Source organism: Halichoeres trimaculatus, unplaced genomic scaffold, assembly GCF_033239565.1.
Source record: "Halichoeres trimaculatus isolate MK-OKI-2021-1 unplaced genomic scaffold, fHalTri1.1 fHalTri1_scaffold_15, whole genome shotgun sequence".
In the NCBI taxonomy this organism is placed as follows: domain Eukaryota; kingdom Metazoa; phylum Chordata; class Actinopteri; order Labriformes; family Labridae; genus Halichoeres; species Halichoeres trimaculatus.
Window position 1 is genome coordinate 26684363 of NW_027437193.1, and position 22046 is coordinate 26706408.

The window sequence follows — 22046 nt, forward strand, 5'->3', positions numbered from 1 at the left end:
AAAGACACAGGATGCTTTAAAACAAAGCCTTTTTTAGTGGCTGCATGTCTGTTTTGTTGTCACATTTTGATTTAAAATGTATTTGCTCTTTCTGAATTTATGGTATTTAAGATTTGTTTAAGGGTCCATAATTGTGAATCTAGTCATAAGCAAGTACACTGTTCAGCACTTGTTAAGAATAGCTGTTTTTTCTTGTCAAGGGGCCCCAGTGTGCAGACAATCTTATTCACAAGTTCTGGTGGGTTACCTTGGGGTAATAAAAGATTCTGTGTCTGCGTGACTTTGCAGTAAACTTTATTTCACTTCAACAGCCAGACAGTGTAGTCCTAACACTTGAAATTCAGAACGCGCTCTTCCATGTGTGCTAAAATCATAAATATTCTACCAACTTTCATGAGAAGTATTGAAAAACAGTGAATGTTTAAGAAACTCAAAATGCACAACTCCTGATAGGCAAGAAATTTAACAAAGATTTATCTTAAAAATGTGTGTGTCAAGTGTTTCAATCAAAGGTGGTTTTGACCATGAATTACACCGTTCAGTTTGTCTTGAATTCTTTGCCTGAGTTCGTCGAGGAAGTGAGAGCAGCTGAAGATGGAGCTTTTAACACCTCTTTCAGTTCTGCAAAGTTAAACTGTAGGAGGTCCAAAGGCAGCATTCTTCAATCCCACAACACTTCCATTGAACGTTGGGTGTTGTGTAACTCTGCCTCTTCACTGAATGTAAAAATAATTTTGAAATGACGCTAGTCTTCTCAGAGACTTTTGGCCTTAGATCAGGTACATAAATTAAGAAGGGAAAAGTAAATCCTTAAGAATTCATTAGTGCTTTAACTTGATCTCTGGCCTGTTTGCCTTTCAAAATATCTGCTTTGGTTTGTTTTCTCAGCAGTGAAAGCTGAATGTGTGTGAGCATGTGTGTGTGTGAGCATGTGTGTGTGTGTGTTAAAGTGTGTGGACCACTGAGGCAGGAAATCTGTGGAAATGTTGTAATCAAGGAGATGATGAGAAACATGCTGATGGGACCTCCCGGCTTATCAAAACACATCAAGGAGGCCACAGTCCAGAGCTGATGTACTGATGAGCTGACACACAGTACAGGATGTGCGCGCACACACACACACACACACACACTAACACACACATACACACACACACACACACACACACACACACACACACACACACACACACACGCACACACACACACACACACACACACACACACACACACACACACACACACACACACACACACACACACACACACACACACACACATTTTCACACCTTGTACGCAGCATTTACTGCTGATAATAAACCAGCTGTTATTCACATGAGGAAGAGGCATAAAAAAGAGAAAATAATCAAGCTAGCCACCAATAGATGTGATAATCAAATAACAGAGAGATATAATGATAAATTATGTGTTAAATTGCATGCAGCCCATAGTGAAAGCACTTCAGTACTTATACTGCTCTCCTTAAGGGTATAGACCTCTCAATGCATACAGCTGGCTAGTGGCTAAATGGCTAGGCTTTTTACCTCTGCCAAGGAGGTTATGTTTTTGGGAGAGTTTGTCTGTCTGTGAACAACTTCACTCAAAAACTATCGAACAGATCTTGATGAAATTTTCAGGAAACGTTAAAAATGGGATAAGGAAGAAGTTATTTAATTTTGGAGGTGATCTGGATCATCGTCTGGATCCAGGACTTTTTTTTTAAGGATTCTTTATCATTGTAAGACATGGCTTTTTTCACTATGTGTGTATATAACTCCACGATGAATGGTCGGATTGCTTTGCAAAACAATACAAGACAAGGTCACCATAATTTCTGACAGATGTAAAAGTACGATCCAGATCCTGCAAACATTCTGGATACTAAGATCTGGAAAATGAAATATGTACTGGGTCATCATAATTTTGAACACTGTCAGGAAACAAATTATTGTACAAACCATCAACTAACACCAACTTGTAGCAGACAGTCTGCTGAAAGGGAGTATAACATTAAAGTAGGACTAAAGTGTTGGTGACAATCACAATATGCTTGGTGGAGGTCTGCGCTCTCTGACTGCTTTTCTAGTTTATGTTTTTTGATTTTCTAGTTTTGTTTCCTAAGGCTAAGGCTTCATATTAAGAAACTTTGCAGTAACATATCACTTACTGAGTCATAGTGTGAAAGGACTTAACAAAACTTGGTCAAAATGTATTTTTGAACTAGCAAAATATTTTTGCTAGCAGGTAGCTAAATAGCTAGGTTCCTTTGTCGATAGAAAAGTGGGATGAAGGTTGTTAGTGAAGGAAGTTAAGAGGGTACACGACTACATAAGTACAGTATTAATGTTGCACAGATGAATCTATGAATGAATATGTAATCAATTAGACACATAGAAATACAGATAATAGATCATACCTAGTCCTCCATGTACACTGCTCAGGGGGCTGGTTAGCAGGATAACTAAGGGCAGCAGCAGCAGACAGAGAGGAGGGGGGCTGAGGCAGAGCCACTGGTTAGGCCTCCTGTGCAGGACTCCACCTGTCCTGGGCAGAGGCATGGCACCACCGTGGATTGGATGGAGATGGCGGGTATTCGAGTAGGGTGTCACTCAACAGGGGTAAGCACTCTGCAGACAAAAAATAAAAGTAGAAAGGTCAGCTGAGACGAATGAAAGGCAGATTCCCTCCATCTCTGATTCATCGCTCTGCTTTCAGAAAGGCAGCGGAAATGTCAGTGCACCATCAGGAGAGAGGAGAAACATACAATAATTCATACAGATGCAGGGAGAACATCCTCATGAAGAAAATTAAAGACAAATTCATGCTAATGCAGGATTAGGCCTTTTGATTTAGCCAGAGCACTTCTGACTTGGGATTAACAGCTCAAGCAGGCCAGCTCTGACTGAACTAATACCAGAACAATGGGGCCTTTGCTTCACAACACAAGACAAGAAACAGACAGAAATAAATTTGGGCATACTGCTTCTGTATTAATAAGACTTCTTTTCTAGTGAGCCGTGAAATGAGCTGCGATGATACATTTTTAAGGGTGTCTTTTTTTCTTCAGATGTCCCAATAATTTCATTTCACTTTAGCTGTGGCCTAATTCCTTCTTAGCATTCAGTATTTTACTCTTCTGGTGGCACATAAAAGTGTTAATGCAATAATACATTCAGAGTGTGCCACGGTAATGGAAAACACTTAAACAAAGAGGATTGAGGGGTCAGTAGGAATGCAGAAAAATTCAATAACAGCAAATGTAAAGCAGAAACTGCTGCTTTAATAGATGTCCCCCTTCTTGTTAATCCCCAGCCCTGGGGGGATCTCTCTGTATTTTGCTCTTTTTCCTCGTGCTAACACACGCAGTGGCACACATCTGGAAGTCGGAACATAATTCAGCTCTGTCTGCTTACGGAGATTTAGACAAGCTGTGCTGAAGCTCCCGCCTGGGAGTCAATAACTCCACAGTCCTATCGAGCTCTCCCGGCCCCCACCCCTCTGCCTGATGTGTCAGAGCGCAGGTGGGGAGGCCAAATGAGAAAGGAGCCTTTGTTAACCTGTCATATATCACACACTTACATGTCAGATACAAGCACAGGGTAACATATACGCTCTGGAGGAGACACAATCAGTATTCTCAGGTGACAGGCCACGATGTGATCGAAACATAAATATGTGCAAACACCCATAAACAGGCTTTCACCCTGACAGCCCAATGCGCGTTCAGAAAATGAGGAAGCGTAAATCAAGACTGACCCCTCTTCCTTTTCACTAAATGAAAACGGCATTTCTGGTGAGTTACATATTCAAAGACTCCTCCAACCACTTATTGAGCTAATGACCTGCTCCAACACATTACCGTCTGCCAGTTCCGATACTAAAAATAGCTCATCTGAAAAAACATGGCCGACTATCTGATACAGCCCCCCACCACCACCACCCTTTTTTTTTTTTTTTGCGCCGCTTTGCCCTCGTCCTTATCTGACGCCGGGTAATAGACGTTGAATAGAAAAGCTTTCAGCGTCGCCCATTTCAATTGAACAACGTGATAAGAGAAATCAGATCAGAGCTCATTCAAGCACCATTGGCAGCATGTTAAGTAAATTCTCCTCTTACAGAAACTCAATTTGCCGTGGTTAATCTAACTAGGAATACTGCTCTGCGTGGAGCCACATGGCCACTGAAACATTAGGTACTCCTCCAATTTTGCAGCGTCTGCTTCCTTCGCCCTGTGTGTTGGATTTGAAAGGGCCTTTGTATTGCGCTGTGACCCCAGTCTAACCCTATTTATCAATCTCTGTTTATTCAGCCCTCCATGTTTTTTTTCACCTGCTCACAAGGGCCACTCTGTTCGCGATGGACGATAGTCAGTCACCCTCAACCTAATCCCTAATCTTAGCCTGATCTCAGCAGTCTATTAGCTGAAACCTCCACCTTCTCCATCTCTCTGCTATCATCCCTTCTTTCTCATTCCCTCTCATCTCCAATCTCCTATTCTCTTTAATTCTTGAGATTTTATTTGATCTCCTTGACTGAACGTAAGCAAAAAATAACAGAAAATGGATGCAGCAATAACATTGTAAGACATTTTGACATCCTTGGTTTTCAAATAACAAACAACCTTTTATTTCTGGGGTGGGTCGGGGGGAAATAAAGACAGTAGAATTTATGTGCTTCAGTATTTTCTTTGTGGGCAAGTCTTTATAATCGACAGAGGCTAATGCAAGAAAGGAAACTGACAATGTAAACTTGGGGGATACAGTCAAGCCACCCCAACTGTTAATCTTCTTTTGACGATGCGTCATTACTTCAATCAATCTTCGATTAGTAAAGCAGCAATTTGTAGCTGAAGTTCTCTCAGGACAAAAAGAAAACAGGTCTACTCTTCATTTTAAAGCTAAGAGGAAATATTACTGCCAAATTTCACCAAATCTGTGACTGGTTTGTCCCTGCTCCCTAAAAGCCCCTGAGATGAAAGGACAGAGCAGCTCAGACGTGACAGGGAGTCAGGCACTGAAACATTAAAATCAAACATTAAAATATCTTCCAAATAAAACACATTTTATTCCAGTTTACTACAACAACATACTGTCATGATGAGACGAGTGAGTGTAGACAGGTTTGGCAAAAATTGAACACATGACTAATGAGAGGCTCATCATTGTATCAGACATGGATCTAGTTGAAGTCCAGTACAAAAGTCCATCATGAGCAAGAACTTTGCAACTATGTAATGGAAATCTTTAAGTTTTGCAGCATAGAGTTTCAACACGATATACACTCTTTTTGCTCATCACTCAGTGTACAAGTCATTTCCCAAGACTATGTACAGTATTAGCACAGTGAATGTAGAGTCTCAGACATCAGGCCCTGGTTTCATAAGAGGCCTCTGAAGCCCAATGATATCAGTTCCTATATTAGAAATGCCAACCACTGAGTTAGGCCTCCAGCCTGTAGGCAAATATTTACATCCACCTGTCTGTCAAATCAGCAGCGCCTGTAATTATGCTGCTTAATGTTTTACTTCCATGATTTAAACAAATGCATGTCAAGAAATATTTTAAAAAAAATGTAAATACATTTATTTCTGATGTAAAGCTGGGTAATATGCAAGCTGAAATCTCCGGTGTAAGAAAATGAGACAATGCTCAAGTGCTAAAATCTGCTGTTTCTCCGGTGTCCACTTGAGGCTGGCTCCAGAAGCACGGGAAGTCACATACACACCAAGAAAAAAAAAGACGTTTTCACAACAGAAATTAACCTTAATACAGCCTGGTTCAAAAAACATCTCCTGTCTGAGTCGCTAATTTCGCTATCGCCACTAGCTGTAAGGCAGTTAATTTTTTTCTAACTTGGCAGTTAAGGGGATATTAAGATCACAAGCTCGCCCAATCAGAGGCACAGCTCAGGTCACGTGGCTGACAAGCCCTTGTTACTTCCAATATGGCAGCAGTAGCCGATTTGCTTCAAAAGTAAGTTTCATTTACAGACGGGTGACGTCGATGCCCATTAGCCATACAGTCTATGAAAATATGTCTAGGGATGGGTACCGAATTCGGTACTTTTACAGGTACCGACCGAATTCTGTCAAAAGTACTGGGTACCGATTTATAAATTCAAAAGGTACCATGTTTAGGTACCTAAATGTATCCTTGTGACTGTGAAGAAGTGGAAGAGTAGGTGATTTTTCATACTGGACACGAACACAGTATTACAAGGTTATATGTTGAAGAATACATATGTCAAATTAAAAAGAATTTAAATTTTATTATTAAAAAAGTTGATATATTTGTTTGCCACATAAACACACAAAAGTACTGAAAATTGGTACCGCCGAGTACCGATACCGATTGCCAGGTACAGGATATTGGTACTGTATCGTTTCAAACATGAAAGGTACCCATCCGTAATATGTCACTAGACCTCAGGGGAAATCCTCAGCAGTTGAAGCCAGCCTCAAGTGGCCACTCAAGGAACTGCAGTTTTCTGCATTGGCTTCATTCTTCAGAACCGGAGGTTTCTACTCGGTCATTTCTCACTCTCTCAGTCTCAGTGAAAAGTCATTTTCTCCTCATGAATCCATCTCACATCCTCCTACTCCCCTCTCCTGTCTCCTTTCATTCCCCTTCCTCTCCTCCCCTCTCTTCCTTCTTTGATGTCATCTCTTTCTTGCCTCCTAGCATTCATCTCCTTACTCTTTCTATGCACACTCTAACCCCTGCTTGTATCCAAATCCTCTTCCTCTTTCCCCAGCTGCCCCGCACCGGCTGCTCCAGCTGTTGTTGGTCCATTGACATAGTTCAAACAAAAGAGGGTTTAGAGCTTCCTACAGCTGCAAATGTTGAGGGAGTGAGCCAAAACAGATACACAGACGCAGCAGTCCACCAACCAGGGCTGGTTTGGGCATGTCTGGGCATGTGTTAATGTTTTTTTTAACGCTTTCCAAACACGCTGTTGCTTTAGATAGAGAACGTCTGTCCACTTGTGCTTGCCATAGATGCAGAATTAAAGCATTATGAGCATGAATATTCTCATGAGTCAGTCCCATCTCCAGTCTCTACAGCCCCCTCACAGTTACGACAACCTGCTCTGCCTGCTCATCTGGCGCCGCATCCAGAGAGGAAGACAGCAGGGGTTGGTCTTATTACATTTTCGGCGTGACAACACAGATGGTCAGCCAGACAGATAGATTGATGGGGATACATGCGGTATTTATTGCGGGGAGGCAGATAATGACACCACAGCTCAGGTGGTGAAATGTACACCGGTTATTGTGCTCCATCAGGCTGATGAAATAACGTCGTTTAGGTGGCATCCAGCCTGGCCCGGCACCGCTGGGGACCTTCGCAAGATCACACGTTTTGTTTTTCTCACCTCGCACCCACTGCACCCCCACCCCCTTTACCCATGATGCCTTTCACCACAAGTGGGTTGAGATGGTCTCCCAAGGCCTGTCTCCATGACAACAAGCTAGGAGCACTCATAGAAGGATCAGATCTGTTTCCTGCGGCACCGTACAGGCTGTGTGATAGTCACCACACCTGAGATGAAACTGAGCGCTTTGTTTGTTCGGGCTTTAATTTGGACTGAAGCAAACTTGTGGGTGCTTGGTGTGACACTAGTTTGAAAAAAAAAAAAAAGAGTCTGAGGAGACTTTTTTTAATAGTCTTTCGGGGAACACAATGAGCGCACAAAAAACTACGGCTTTGCAAAACATTGCACAGCTTTAGTGAGAGTGCTTCCTTTGTCAGGCGTCCTCTTTTAAACTCTTACCACTGATTCTGAACTTATAGCTCACTCTTATATTTTCAGAGTAAAAATAGCCCCGTGTTGAATTATGCATGGCTTTGTGCGCTAGCTTGCAGAGGAAGAAGTTTAGAGTAGGAACCATCTATAAGGACAGGCTGGGACTGATATTACCTCAAGTCTCCTCTGACCTCGGCCTCTACGGTCGCATGGCGCTCAAAAGTTACACACACAAATGCAAACACACACACAATTGCAAAAAAAAACACAGAAACACACACATAAACATGGCAGATGGCAAAGCATCATGGGGGAGATTGGCACTCTCTCACACTTCCCTTTTCTCTCTTAAACACACAGCCCAGAGACACACAAGTATGCGGACACACACACACACTCACAGACGTTGAGGATCAGAAGCACAGGATGAAGCACGGCTTACTGCAGGCATGAGCTGCACCGCCCTGGTTACATTTTTAGCAGTGGAAATAAACTATCTGAGGATCCTCTCTAACAAGAAAACACACCTGTCACTCAAACGCAGCGATTCTCTGCCCTGAATATCAATGAAGCCGGAGACTTGGGTCCCTCACCTAAAAACTCTATCAGTGTTATTTAATGCTGCAGGATGCTGAAATTAGGAATATGTGTGTCGCAGTTCTGCACACACGTCCAAAGAGAGTTCACGAGAAGTATTGACAAACAGCAACAGTGTTCCCTGAGGCCTGAGGGTACAAGTGAAGTAGCTGCCTGAGTTTCAAATCACCCTGCTTGGGGGAAATATGACTCATAGATCTGAAATCCCACACGGACCTGCAGAGACTGAAGGGAAGCCTGAGTTTGTCATTATTCATTAGGAACTTCATGAGAACAACTCACTTTTGACTGGTCAGACCAGAGGAGAAGACTTATCTTTTTCACGGCTGGTGATAAAATCATCTATATCTCTGGTGCTTATTCTGCTTCTTTCTCCTCTTTAACATGAAACATTTTCAACCCTGTTTTTTTTTGTTTGTTTGTTTATTGTTATTTTAAAGTGAATTATTCTTGGTGACAGACCATGTAAACAAAAAGGAAATAAGCTAAGAGAGTCGATCTTGTGGTATACAAAATTCTGGAAGATTATTCAGAGGAGTATGTAGACTCCAACAAGTCTTCTGCTGTGAAAAGAAAGATGTGGATTGTCTTGTAACGGTAAATTTAACAGATGAGGATGAACAGCGTTTACAGAAGTGAGCATAGGCAGCCTGTCTCCATAACAGACTCAGAAACCTGATACAACACCCCAGTGATTTTTTTTAAATAAAAATTATATTAAAGAACAATTCTCAAGTAGATATGCACGGTGCTGATTTCCTTAATTTTGGGTGATCGGTGACTGGCCCATCCTTACATATGAAACTGATCTTATTTGCCTCCAGGAAGGTCTGACAGCCATTGTTGCTTTTTGCTCTGAGACCTAAAGCTCAGGACACTTTATTGGTTGTTTACGTTAAAACATAAAGATTTTATTGTTTCCCAGGTATTGTTCAATGATTTTCAATAAAATAAGATTGGAACATTGAAGGTATATGCTGTCAGTTGGTGCACCCCTGTTTCCAAGATGCTTGTTCCTGATTTGCTGGAGGCTGCTCTTCATGTCTGTCCCTTCAAAAAAGCACAGAGGCTAACCATAGCTAGGAATTATGGCATCTTTCTAATGTACTTTATGACTTTATTTCTTCGCAATTAAATAAAAAAATGTTCTCCTAATATTAAAACTTTATCCTCATAATAAGGCAGGGGTCTGCAACCTTTACTTTGGCAAGAGCCGTTTTGCCTTAGCTCACGTGAGTAAAAGTCATTCGGGTGCCACAAAATCTACTTCATCTTCACATTAAGACAACAAAAGTTTATAATCTATTTAATAATTATATAAGCTTTACTTTTGATAGAATTGTACATGTAAATTTTAAGTTTTTTATTTTCAAAAAAAATTTGCAAATTTAACTTAAAAAAAAGAAATTTGTAATGTGATAGATTTCATAAATATGCAAAATTTATGAAATTCAATTAACTGACAAAAAATGAAATTAAAAATGTTCAAAATTTTGCTATTTCAAAAAAAAAAAACTGCTGAAAGAAATTTGCAAGAAAAAAAACCCTGAATAATGCACTTTCAAATTTTGCTTAATTAATAAAAAATGACAGAACTTTCTAAAATTGCAAAAAGGGGGGTATTAACATGAAAAAAAAATCAACAATTTGTTGAATCTCCAAAAAAATGGGGAATTTTTTTCTTTATCTGCAAAAATATCAAAAATGGAAATTAAAAAAAAAATATATCCAAAAATTGCAAAGAATCACAAAAAATTAAAAGCTTTATTTCAAGGGGTGATGCATTTTTGGTACAAAGTGTTAAATCATAATTTTATTTAGTTTCTGTGTAATTTTAATTTATACCAATTGTTAGAAAAAAAACTGCATTTTATTAATATTTCAAATCTACAAGGAGCCACTGTAAAGGAGTCAAAGAGCCGCATGAGGCTCCAGAGCCACAGGTTGCAGACCCCTGTAATAAGGGATAGGTGAATACTGGTATCAGGTTTAGTATTGGGTCAGTACTGGCCTTTTTTCAAGGTATAGGTACCTGTGATGGCAGCCAAAACTCAAGGCAAAACATTTTTGTATGTCAAGTAATTACTCCACGCCAGTAGTTGGCGGTACATTGCTGCGGTCTGACACCACGGCAAATGTGCATCAGGTCCTGTTCAGACAACATGAATGAACCAGGGAGAGTTATCTGTTAAACTGTTTTATTTTGAACTTCAGTTTATTAAAAAAAAAACACATTGAAACTCTGACAGTTGTTGTTTTCAGCACTTTTTGTTAATTTGTTAAAAACAAATAAACTAAGAGAGTGTTTGTGTTTTATTTTTGACTTAATGGCAGAGGGACCGTGATGTCTTTATTCAAAACCATCTGTCACTGGTATATTTTATGTCTCAAAAGTACTAGTGGTATCAGTACTTTGTATTGGTGAGTAGTCAAGAGCGAGTACTTGTTCTGTTATCAGTCTTTGAAAAGTGGTATCAAACACCCCTACTCAAAATAATACACTTTTATTTTATTTTATTTTTTTTATATAATACAATTCTGCATAATACAATTTTAATCTCAAACTACAACTTTAGTCTTGTGACAATCAGACTTTATTTTCAAGACCTTATTTTTCTTTAAAGTGTCCTTAATCCTTCTGTTGTTAAAAAACAATTTCATTTATTTGTTTATTAGTGAATTAGATAAACTGTTTAACTTCATCATATATGGAATCACTAATAATACCTTAAATCTGAGAAATACCTTCTTGAACTTCTTGAGTAATACTTTACATTAGTACTCTTTGGTGTTTGTGTAACGCCTTATCTAACTCTTGATTTGCTTGCAGAGCTTTGTTAAATTTCCTGGATTGTTTTATTTTTCTTCATCTGTGAGCTGATGCACAGGAACCGTGGTTAACATTATGACTCTGTGGTCAGACACTGACACAGCTGGAGACAAATCGTCCTCTTTACTTTTTTTTTACTTGTTGACAGAGGTCTGCAGAGGACAACCCTCAGTCATGCTGTTTGTAAACTTAAATATCCAAATCATCACAGAAATGAACAGAGTATAATCATTCTGAATAAAAAAAAGATCATAAGGAGCTTTTAAAAAATAGTTTTTAAACAGAGATGCTCAAATCTAACATAGACTGACACAAATGTTCCTCAGGGTTCATCTGAAGGAATATTGAAAATGGCTTCCAACTGGTGCTCATCCTTCCTACGACTCTTCTAGTCTCCTTGCCTCCTCAGACAGCTCCTCCCTCTTATCTGTTCAACACTCATGCTGTTTTCCATTTGCTTTGTACTTTATATCTTTAATCATTTAAATAAAATCTCTTTTTTAAAGGGAAATGAAAATAATAATGGAGTTCTAGTTTCACATTAGTTTATCGATTTCTATCAAGCTGTGTGAGGCAGGTGCGAACATGTGGTCTGTAATCAAAATGTGATTTATGTAAAGATATATTTATAACATCTGCAAGTTTTTAAAATGTTAATTTGTTCCTTGTCTTCCTCCTTGATGAAATGATTCACCTATAGAGTGCTTTTTCTCTGAGCTTTCACGTCTCTTACATACGTCTGTGGCTCCACAGGAAAGTTTCCTTTCATACTACATTATGTGATCTTCAGAAAAGCAGCATGATTTTCTTATTATCATGAAATAATAGACATGAATCATAAAAATATTTCTCTTTGGATCATGAGAAAATAGAACCGAAACACTGCATCCACCCACATCCTCTCTGTGGCTCTCTCTGGCAGGGAGCACGAGTTTTGCTTCAGGCCACAATTTAATTAACCGATCACCTGCAGCTAAGGCTGTGGACGACTTGTGCACAGAGTATTTAAAAAATTGACAAACTTCTGCTGATCTTTGAGTGTGGAATATCAACACTTTTGTTTCCTAGTTACATCAAATCAAGTGCCAAGTCTTCAACGTCGGGCTGAACCGACTGATCTCAGCAAGGAGTGAGGAGGATTATCAACCTTGATCTGAACAGCATCAAGAGAAACACACAGCACATTTCTGAACATTTCAGCAGACAGATCATCCTTCCACTTTCCAAAAGTTCCAGATGTGCTTCATGTTTTCCTCATCTCTGATTCACGTCACACCCTGGACCACAAACTGATTCGTGATTGAGGAACAAAAACAGAAGAGTGAGTGCGTGACTGAAATCTCCCTTCCTCTCTCGGTGTCCATTTAAATGCACAAATAACCAAACTCAGTTTCCCTTTAACCTCAATCTCTGCATGTCTAGGACATATCAAAGCCGCTGCAGCACTGACAATAGTGCAGCAAATGTTCACCCACGCATCTTTACAGGGCTCCAAGGTCAGACAAAACCAACACAGCCAGAGAGAGGCATCCAGTAATGGAGGCATCGGCCTTGGATGAGCCCAGCAACAGATGGAGCAGCTCCTGCTGAGCGGGAAATGTATTACCAAATGGTATAAAAGTACATATAGGGCAGATTAATGCAGGGGATCAGATGAGAGGGAGGCAGTAGGTTAAGAAGAAATTACAGTTGGCCCTGCTGGCAGGAAGACTCAGCTTCAGTAAAACTAACATCTACTGAGAAAGTGCAATGCAGAAGTCACCATATGATATATCTTCCATATATGGTTAGACTAAATGTGCTACAATATGAATTTAAAATACATTTAACTACAAAGCATTCAAACATTTAACGGTCCTTTGAGCTGACACCAAAGTAGTCTCAGCTATTTCCTATAGGGGCTTTTTTCACCAACCAACCGCTTATCACTTGGGGAAAAAATATACATTTTCTTTTTGGTCTTAAATATTTAAAAAAAGAAAGAGAGAGAAGAGAAGCAGAGTAAAATATAAATGCTTCCATATCTTCAGTGTACGGCTCTGCAGACACAGTCCCATGACTGACCTGATTCAGCTAAATGTTGTGTTCTCACATTTTCCACCACGGGTGAGAAAGTCAAGTTATAAAAGCAGCAGGTTGATTGAGCCTGCAAACCTTATGCTTTAACATGTCCTAAATCTGCTTTTAAAAGGAAGCCATGCGTCACACTGATGGCTGCAAACCTCACAGCTTCAATTTCCACAAATTTCATGCTTTCAAATAAGTTGAGGGATTACTTGCTTCTCCGTGAGCTGAGTCAATTTTTCAACCCCTTAGGCTCATAAACCTCTTTCAAAGCCCTCAGGGAAATGCCAAAAACGCAATGTCATCCAGCTGAAACACGGCAGCCTTTTCTCTTTCATGCTAAAGAAATGAGCACTTTGCAGATACAGGTGAAAGCACCCCCCGACAACAGCAGGAGAACAAGACCCGTGACGTGTCCACCTGCGGGCCCCCTACACAACGCTCACTGGACTGAAACAACGCAGCCGAGCCTGCAAACACCCAAACACGTTTTGTAATTTCACTCTCGGCGACCTCCCCTCTCTCTGCTGCTGGCTCTTCAGAGGCGGCACGTCTTCTGTGCAGCGGCTCATTACGCAGGCTGATGGTTGAGTCCTTGTCAACTCACTGTCCAATTAGCATATCTGAGGCTGGCACAGACTCTCATCCTCACAAGAGACAACTGTATATCCATACTGATGTCCACATAGTTATGCACTTGCATGTACATTCCTAATTGTTAAACAGCTCTGACATGGAAGAGGAGAAGTATGAATTATCCAATTACAGGTCCAATCCTTAATAAAAATGTAAACTACTGTTGGCCTCTTTGCATAAATCCAAAGCTCTCCTAATAAAAAGTATTTTTAATAAATTATCATTGGATAAGTTTTGTTATTTTAGAGGTTAGTTAATGATTTAGCTTGTCATTAGTAGTTTCATGCATAATTTAGCTTAGTAATTAACACCTAAATAATGAAGATGCTGCTTTTGGCACTTAATGTGGAGTTAAAGGAATAAGACAGGTGGGGAACCCATCAATCGATCGATGGGTCCGTCTGTCTTTACATCCGTCTAACACGTTCATGACTTCCGTACCCCAAAGCTGGACCATCACTCTTCACTAAAATGATTTATTAAAAGGTAAAAGTCCAAAGAGCAACTCTCCTTCTCTCACACAGTAACACACTCGCAGTAAAATAACAGCCAGGCAAGACAAACCACAGCCAATTAGTGAGCTTCTCCTGCAGCAGGACTGAGGCTCCCTGACAACACAGAACACCTTCATCTCCCTGGACGTCACTGTCATCATCCCGGCCATCATCATATTTCAACTGTGCTTCATTAATGAGACATGCCAGATATTTTTCCCTCCCTGTTGCAGCTTTTTAGCAAAACCTACACATCAGTCAGGAGACAAAGTCGGGCTGTGTGAGGCAGATTGTTGATAAGCTTGTCCTGAGACTGATAACAGCTGCCTTGAGAAACACGGAGCTCTGTTTTAATAACCTTGTATTGATTGATCATTCAGACAAATTTTCCAGCAGGGATGTCTTTAATGTAAGATCTTTGTGCAGACTTCAAATGATTTATCGAATGGATATCAGTCTTCGCCATCATACAACGAACAGACAAGCAGTTCAACTCTGCCGCACAAGAACAAGTGCTACATGCTCACGTCTTTTAAGTCTTCCTTTGCTTATTCAAAAAAATCGTGGATCCCTCAGGGACGTGCCCGTTAATTTACCTGAGACTGTCTGTTGTGTTTTCCTATGATCCACCTCTCTCCTGTGTACATGTGCTGCCATGGTATCACCTGCCTGTCTTGGTCACATGATACATCGTCCACCGAGAGCTCATTATCTCACAACTGCAACATAATTCTGCAACAACACCAAGATCCTCCATGGAGCATTAGCATGCGTTTCATACTTTTCACTGTTTGGTTTAAGCTGTTTAGTAGAGGGTGGATGTATGGCACCAAAACATCCCCACAGAAGCTGATTATTCACAGCCACCATGAACATTAGCTTAAAAAATTCACTCTTGAATAGACCCAATTTCTTTGCCTGCTTCTGAACAAATCCTATTTACGTGCAGCACAGGCCTTAGCTGTTCTGTCACTAACCAGCCATTGCATGACTTCCTGATGGAGATGAGATTTGTGACGCCAAATGAATTTCTCCTTGAGGGGTGATAAAGTTGTGAATAGAATTGAAAACCAGAGTAATGGGGTAGAAAAGCTGCGTTTGTCCTCCGTCTCATTGCTGGAATCAGACAGAGAGTGCGTCTCTGTAAGTGAAGAGATAAAATGCTTGTCAAGGGTAACAGACTTGCGCGCGGATGCTTTCCACCAATGACTGGCCATTACTCTCACCCCCGTCAAACAAATACTTCATCCAACCTGACATCCTTCAGCGCCGTGGAGACAGAGTAATCATGAAATGCCACACACAAATGTGTGGCTGTTTTCAAGTGCCATGTCGACCAGTCCTCACTACCTCCACCTGCACACACACACACGCTAAAACAGACCGCAGAGAGTTCCTGCTGACCCCGGAGAGAGTTTAATCTTATGGCTTTTAAGTTTTCTGTCTGTGAGTTATTGTGATGGAAGAGAGCCACAAGTTTCCTGGACTTTGTCGGACAGAGTCAGCTTTCATAGAGCACAGCCATTGTGCTGATGCAATAAAGATGTTCTTTCATTTACTGGCATACGAGGGCACGCCAAAACATTTGATTTTCTTTGATTTGGGGGGCTGTATAAAACAGAGAGCGCTTGTTTTAGATGTCTGATAGAAGCCATGGTCTGCTTGTCAGCAGTGTTTCAATAAAAACTGCAGCACAGCAGCAAGTTTTCAAACTAAGACATTTAAACAAGGCTGAAAAACTATAGATATGCTCGTAGCTGGGTTATGTTCTAGGAAGAGTTTGTCTGATTGTTTGTTTATGAACAACATAACTCAAAAAGTTACAAACGGATCTTGATGAAAATTTCAGGAAATGTTAAAAATGGGATAAGGAAAAAGTGATTTAATTTTGGAGGTGATCTGGATCACCGTCTGGATCTTGGACTTTTTAAAGGATTCTTTATCATTGTGAGATAGGGCCGTTTTCACCATATGTGTATATAACTCCACCATAAATGGTCGGATTGCTTTGCAAAACAACACAAGACAAGGTCTCCATAATTTCTGACAGATGTAAAAGTATAATCCAGATCTGGTAATATTCTGGATACTAAGATCCAGAATATGAAATATGTACTGGGTAGACACGCGTCGGTTGGCCGATTTATTGGTGCAGATTTCCTTAATTTTGGGGGATCAGTGATCGGCCTATCCTTACATATGAAACTGATCATGAATAAAATAAGATTCTTACATTGAAGGTAGATGCTGTCAAGTATAAAAAATAGAAATCGGTATTGGCCCAAATTCTTATCAGCAGGTCAGGCTTTTCAAAGATCGATGATCGGCAAGAAAATTGTGACACCTCTAGTACTGGGTCATGATAATTTTCAACATGGTCAGGTAACAAATTATCGTACAAACCTGCAACTAACACCAAATTGCAGCAGACAGTCTGCTGAAAGGGAGTATAACATTAAAGTAGGACTAAAGGGTTGGAGACAACCACAGTTTGCTTGGTGGAGGTCTGCGCTCTCTGAGTGCTTTTCTAGTTTTTTTTGTTATTGTCAAGCAGGCTCAAAATACCAGATAAAGTACAGCTGAGACCCCACTTTTCTCTTTTTCCTTGAAATCTGAAGCCATCTACAACTGGAAATGGTGAAGGCATTAAGGTTCAATCAGAGTTGAGACATTACTGAGGCACTTCAAATTAAAATGAAAAATCAAGTTCCATCACACAGCAAAAGACAAGCAGAAAAGTCAGAGTATGAAGATCACTTCAGTATTGGGGTACATCTTTACAGGGACCAGGATGAAAGTCAGTGGGAACCCAAAAGAATAGAGACACTGCCCCCTAAATAGCAGCAGTCGACTCAAATCACTAACAGCCGTCTCTTTAGATGCACTTTATAAAAATATGTCATATTCCCACACAAGGCTGTGAGAGTAAAGCTCACTTTTCATATGTGTCTTTTGTCCTACAGTGAGATAATGGCCTTGGTCTGATCAAAGGCTGTGCTTAAAGCATTTTTTTTTTCTGAGATAAAATTCTGCAGTTGCATAAGCTTTTTTTTTTTTAAATCAAATCACAATTACAGCACTTAATCTAATGTTTCTGCAAACTTAACAAGTAGTCAGATGTCTTTAGAGGCATGATTCAGGAAAGAAAATCTTCCTCTTTAGACTTACAAACAGTGAGGAGAACAGCTGGTCCTTTGTGCTGTTAGAACACCACACGTATACTAAACAACGTGCATAATCCTGAAACGCTCTGGGTCACCGATGACTACAAATTTGAATTGTTATTTAATTCAGTGCTGACAAGTTTTCTACATTTGTTTCTAAAAGCATGAAAGAAACATCTGGATGTGTTTTTTCCTTTAATACTTTTTGTAATCTATGTAAGGTTTCTCTTTTTAAAAAAGAAATCAAGCTCCATATGCCTGCTTTTTGGTATCACATTCATAGAGGAGAATATTAAAACAAAATCCTATCACAGGGCTTCATCACTAACCTATGTATTTTATGTTTTTGTCTTTTAGAAGATCAAGATCATTTCTGGCTGAAATCCAACCCAAATGAATTCACCCCCTCCAGTTTCCTTTTCAATCCACAGTTGAAAATACTCCCGAGGACTTGTCAAGCGCTTGAAGCAAAGTGGTTCGAATATTCTGCCGTTTGAACATTTATCTACGGCTAACTGTTCACTTCAAAGCGTGCGGTGCCCACTCTTCCTCCAAGTTCTGATGAGGCAGTTTGTCTCCTGCTTTGTCAGCCATCTTGTCAGTCAGCCCTACCCTCTTAATGACTGCTGTCAGTCAGGGATGTAACTGTCAAACCGAGTCAATGGCTGCACTCCCACCTTCTATGATTAGATGATGAGCTGTGTACATCAACACGTTTAGCCTTTTTCAGTGCAAATGCCAGCTGAATAAAAAGGGAAACACGTTCCTTGTCACAGAAAGTTCTGCAAAGAAAAACTTCGGCTGGAAAAGACAACAGCGAGAGATCTCACGCGGGCGGAGAAGAATTAGTCGTCTGTAAAAGTAAGGAGGAGGGTTGACCAGAGGACAGCGAGGCGGCGGCAGCAGCAGCAGCAGAAATGCTGCCCTCTTTTTGCATAAGGGAGGAGAGTGAGAGGCAGGGAGGGGTGAGGAGGGAGGTGAAGATATCTTCAGATGTGGCAGTTGTGATGAAAAGAGAAGAGAACAACTGAAGACAAGAGGTGGAGAAGGGAGGGAGAAGAAGAGCAGAGAGGTAGTGGAGGAGTGTGCATTATTCATCCCTGCTGACACATCAGAATCTCTGATTCATCTGGTGAAGGGCATCAGTCAAGTCACAATCTCTTAACTTCCACTCATCTGCACACATGGACACTTAGACACATGATTGACACACACACGTATATGCAAATGCAAATTATCACCTCAGTGAGAAAAGGGTATTTATGGAATATTGTGGATTGCTGTCGAGACCCTCAGCATCAGACAGGGTGTCTTTACACATTACTGCTCCCAGGTCGAGTGTTTTACTGAAACGTCAGGATAATTACATAGTTCACCTGCAGCGCTGCAGTAAATACAGTATTACTCCTCAATTAATGCACACTTAGTCAATATTAAGAAAAAAATGTAATCATCTCCCAAAATAATCTGTCAAGCAATCAGAATTATGGCAAATGAAACCAGAACTGAAATTTAGTTTGTTTGTTTTTTGAATGAGAAAATACACAGATTGATGGATTCATGAAATTAAAAAAAAAAAACTTTAAGAGAGATATGTGTTGAACTAATCTACTGATCAAGCTTATTTAGCTACCAAATATCAGTGTGTCATTGGCATTTTTAACACACTCGTGTTTATTGTTTCATATGCAGGAATGATCACAGTAATGTTGACTGCACTGACTGCCTCTAATTGTGTCCATTAAAGCTCCTCATATATGAGTTAATAAGAGCTGAAACACCTAATTTTAATATTTTAACCATTAAATTAATTTGCCTCCCAGTGTGTTAAAAAAAAAATCACCACAATGTTATCATCAGCTCTTCTTCCATAGAAGGCCAGTGAACAATAGCGCAGATTTATTTCTCAAATGGGAATAATGTGTCTGAGGACATCCCCCCATTAAAAAAAGGTTAAATGTGTACAGTAAGTGCTGCAGACATTTATCATTTCATTGCACACCCTGGATCCTCTTGATTATTCCTAATGCTGTTATACTAATGTCTCTGCACATTGCCCAGCCCTAATGGCTTCATTCTGAATGCTGTACGCTTTGCTCTCAGCACTGCCTGAATAAACAAGAAAAGGAGCAGAGCAGACAAAAGCTCAATGTTTGGAAGGCTTTGAAAAGGTCAATTAATATCAATGTCGAGAGAACAACAAAGTTTCCGTCTGCTTGTAATACAGGTGGCTACGCTCCCAGCATCAAAGTTACACACCTTATTGGAAGCTCTCCTTCCTTCCGCCTTTCTGCTGCGACAAAGCAAATGAAAAGTGCGCACCGAGATTCTGACAAAACCCACGAATGGGCACAACATGTAACAGAAGGGAGCAGAGCAGTTATGGGGTAAAGCTGCTGCAGGTTCTGGGAATAAGACTTCAATGAGGCCTTTGACGTGAAACCAAAGCTGCTCCAGTGGGAGCACACGTCATCTGGCATATTCAAGGCTAGATGGATCCTTCAGTGGTATCTGTTAAAAAGAAGCAGGAAACCATTGAGGCCGATGGCTGAACCCTGTGAGATGCTATTTAAAGGAGCACATGCCATCACTGCTTTCATAAGCGTCTGCTCCTAACAGGGCCAAGATGAATACCTGTGGGGCCGAGCATCTCCCAGCTCATGGAGAGGCATATTTGATCTGAGACAGACACAGAGAATTTTTACAGTTGAGTTGTTCTGCTCCCACGTAATGACTTTTCCCTGTCAAAAGATTACAAATATCAAGATTCTTTCATGTAAAAGCATGTGGCTTGTTTAAGTCTGCCAGGCTGGAGGTGGAGCTGAAACTTGAGGCCAGAAAATCGACTAAAGAGAGGAACTCATGTGTAAAAATGACTGATTAAAAATAATTAGGGATGTGGAAATGGTGTGGAACAATAACCAGCAAACGCAGGGTGCCCGAGGGAAAATTCCCCATCTGTGTGAGGAGGAAGACCTCCCTCAGATTCACCACGACAGTTTGATTTTTCCAGTTTTATGAAGGCCACGCAGCGGAAATTCAGAAAACTTGAACAGGCATTTGGAGTGATGTAAATCCCGGGCAGGCAATAGCCCTCGGAAAATGTGTCAGGATGAATTGATGTATCGTTAAATTACACTGAGCCTTTGCACGCGTGAGTGGCTGCGTTAAGAGCAAATCTAGCTGTGTATAATTATAGAGATATGAGAGGTCTGTGGACTACAAAACACTGCCTATATGTGCAGATGGGATTGTTTTAAGTAAAGCTTGAGCGGAGCAGATGCAGCAGCCACTCCATTGTCTAGAAAACAGAGTTACTAAATGAGTCCAGCCGCCTTGCCAACTGGTGCCTTTTCTAAGAAATTCATTATATCAATTTAAGAGCACATATGGATTTATAATACGACTGTGATAGCTCTTCTTAAGTGTTTGACATTAGCATAATGAGATTTTTACTTCGCTGCACCACTTGAATTTCACCATAAAAACACTTCCTGTGATTTTGTTTTCTTATTTATTTATTCTTGACAGGTGTATGGATATAGCTGCTTATTAATCTTTTATTTTTTGTTTCCAGAGACTTCAGAAAAATTTTGGCATAGCACCCGTTATACCTAGATAGTGTCTTGAATGCCCATCAGAGAAGAGCCACTTTCATCGGTAGTGGATGAGGAACAAAGGCTCCTCTGCTCTGCCAGTCTGCCCCGGTCCCTCATGCTGCCCAGCCAACAATAAGGAGGGGGGTGCACGGAGGGGCACGCGCACTCACAGCGCTGTTGCCAACCTGCTAGGTCTGCACAAGCCCTCGCGGACTGATTTTCAGCCAAACGTTTGAAACAAAGTCTCAAGTGGTGCTCACACGGAGGGAGAAGATACCCCTCGGACACAGAGAGTCACCAAACGTTGAAATTTCGCCCCGGCAGTAACTGAAATGTCATTAATTTCCATAAAAGGCAATTGACAAATGAAAATAAGGCGTCAGGGGTGGGGTGCACGCGCCGCTGCTAAACATGAAGTGAGTGAGGATGAAGGATGCTAGTTACCTTGCTAGGAAGTGCTCCGTCTTCCTTACTGTCTGCTAGATTCATGTGGATGATTTTGCAGCTGGACGCGTCCTCTCCTCGGGAAACAACGGTGATAAATGTAATCCAGAGAAAGGTCTGCCTTCGCAGGGGGTGCATGCACACATCACCGGCGTTTCTCCCCCTCACCTCCGTGCTGCTCGGGTCACGGCGGCTCCTCAGCCCGTTCGTCGGTAGAGCATTGCTAGCAGGTCGGGGCGGCCTCAGATACTGCTGGTTGATGTCATTGATACTCCCTGCCTTCTTCTCCTTCCTTAATGCCCTCCTCCTTTCCTCCCTCTCCTCTCCTCTTCTCCCCTCCCTCTCCCTCTCTCTCAACCACACACCGGAGCGCTCTCCCCCTCCCCCCGCATGACGTGATGCAGGCAAGATCTCCAATAGCAACCGTATCCCCCATCACCCCTATTTACCCCCATTACCAGCACCCCACACC

The 22046-nt window shown here is 41.0% G+C and overlaps 1 protein-coding gene across 9 annotated transcripts in view; it reads right to left on the reverse strand.

Annotated features, from left to right (window-relative positions):
• The window catches only part of ptprsb (protein tyrosine phosphatase receptor type Sb), a 106542-nt gene extending 84652 nt beyond the window's left edge, over positions 1-21890 (reverse strand). For all 9 annotated transcript variants that reach the window (XM_074688559.1, XM_074688555.1, XM_074688558.1 and 6 more), the window contains exons 1-2: positions 21575-21890; positions 2417-2627 (exon numbers count right to left, since the gene is read on the reverse strand). In XM_074688559.1, the coding sequence (XP_074544660.1) occupies positions 2417-2558 (142 nt within the window). In that variant the 5' untranslated portion in view covers positions 2559-2627; positions 21575-21890. The remainder of the gene's footprint in view (positions 1-2416; positions 2628-21574) is intronic.
• Between the last annotated feature and the right edge of the window lie 156 nt (positions 21891-22046).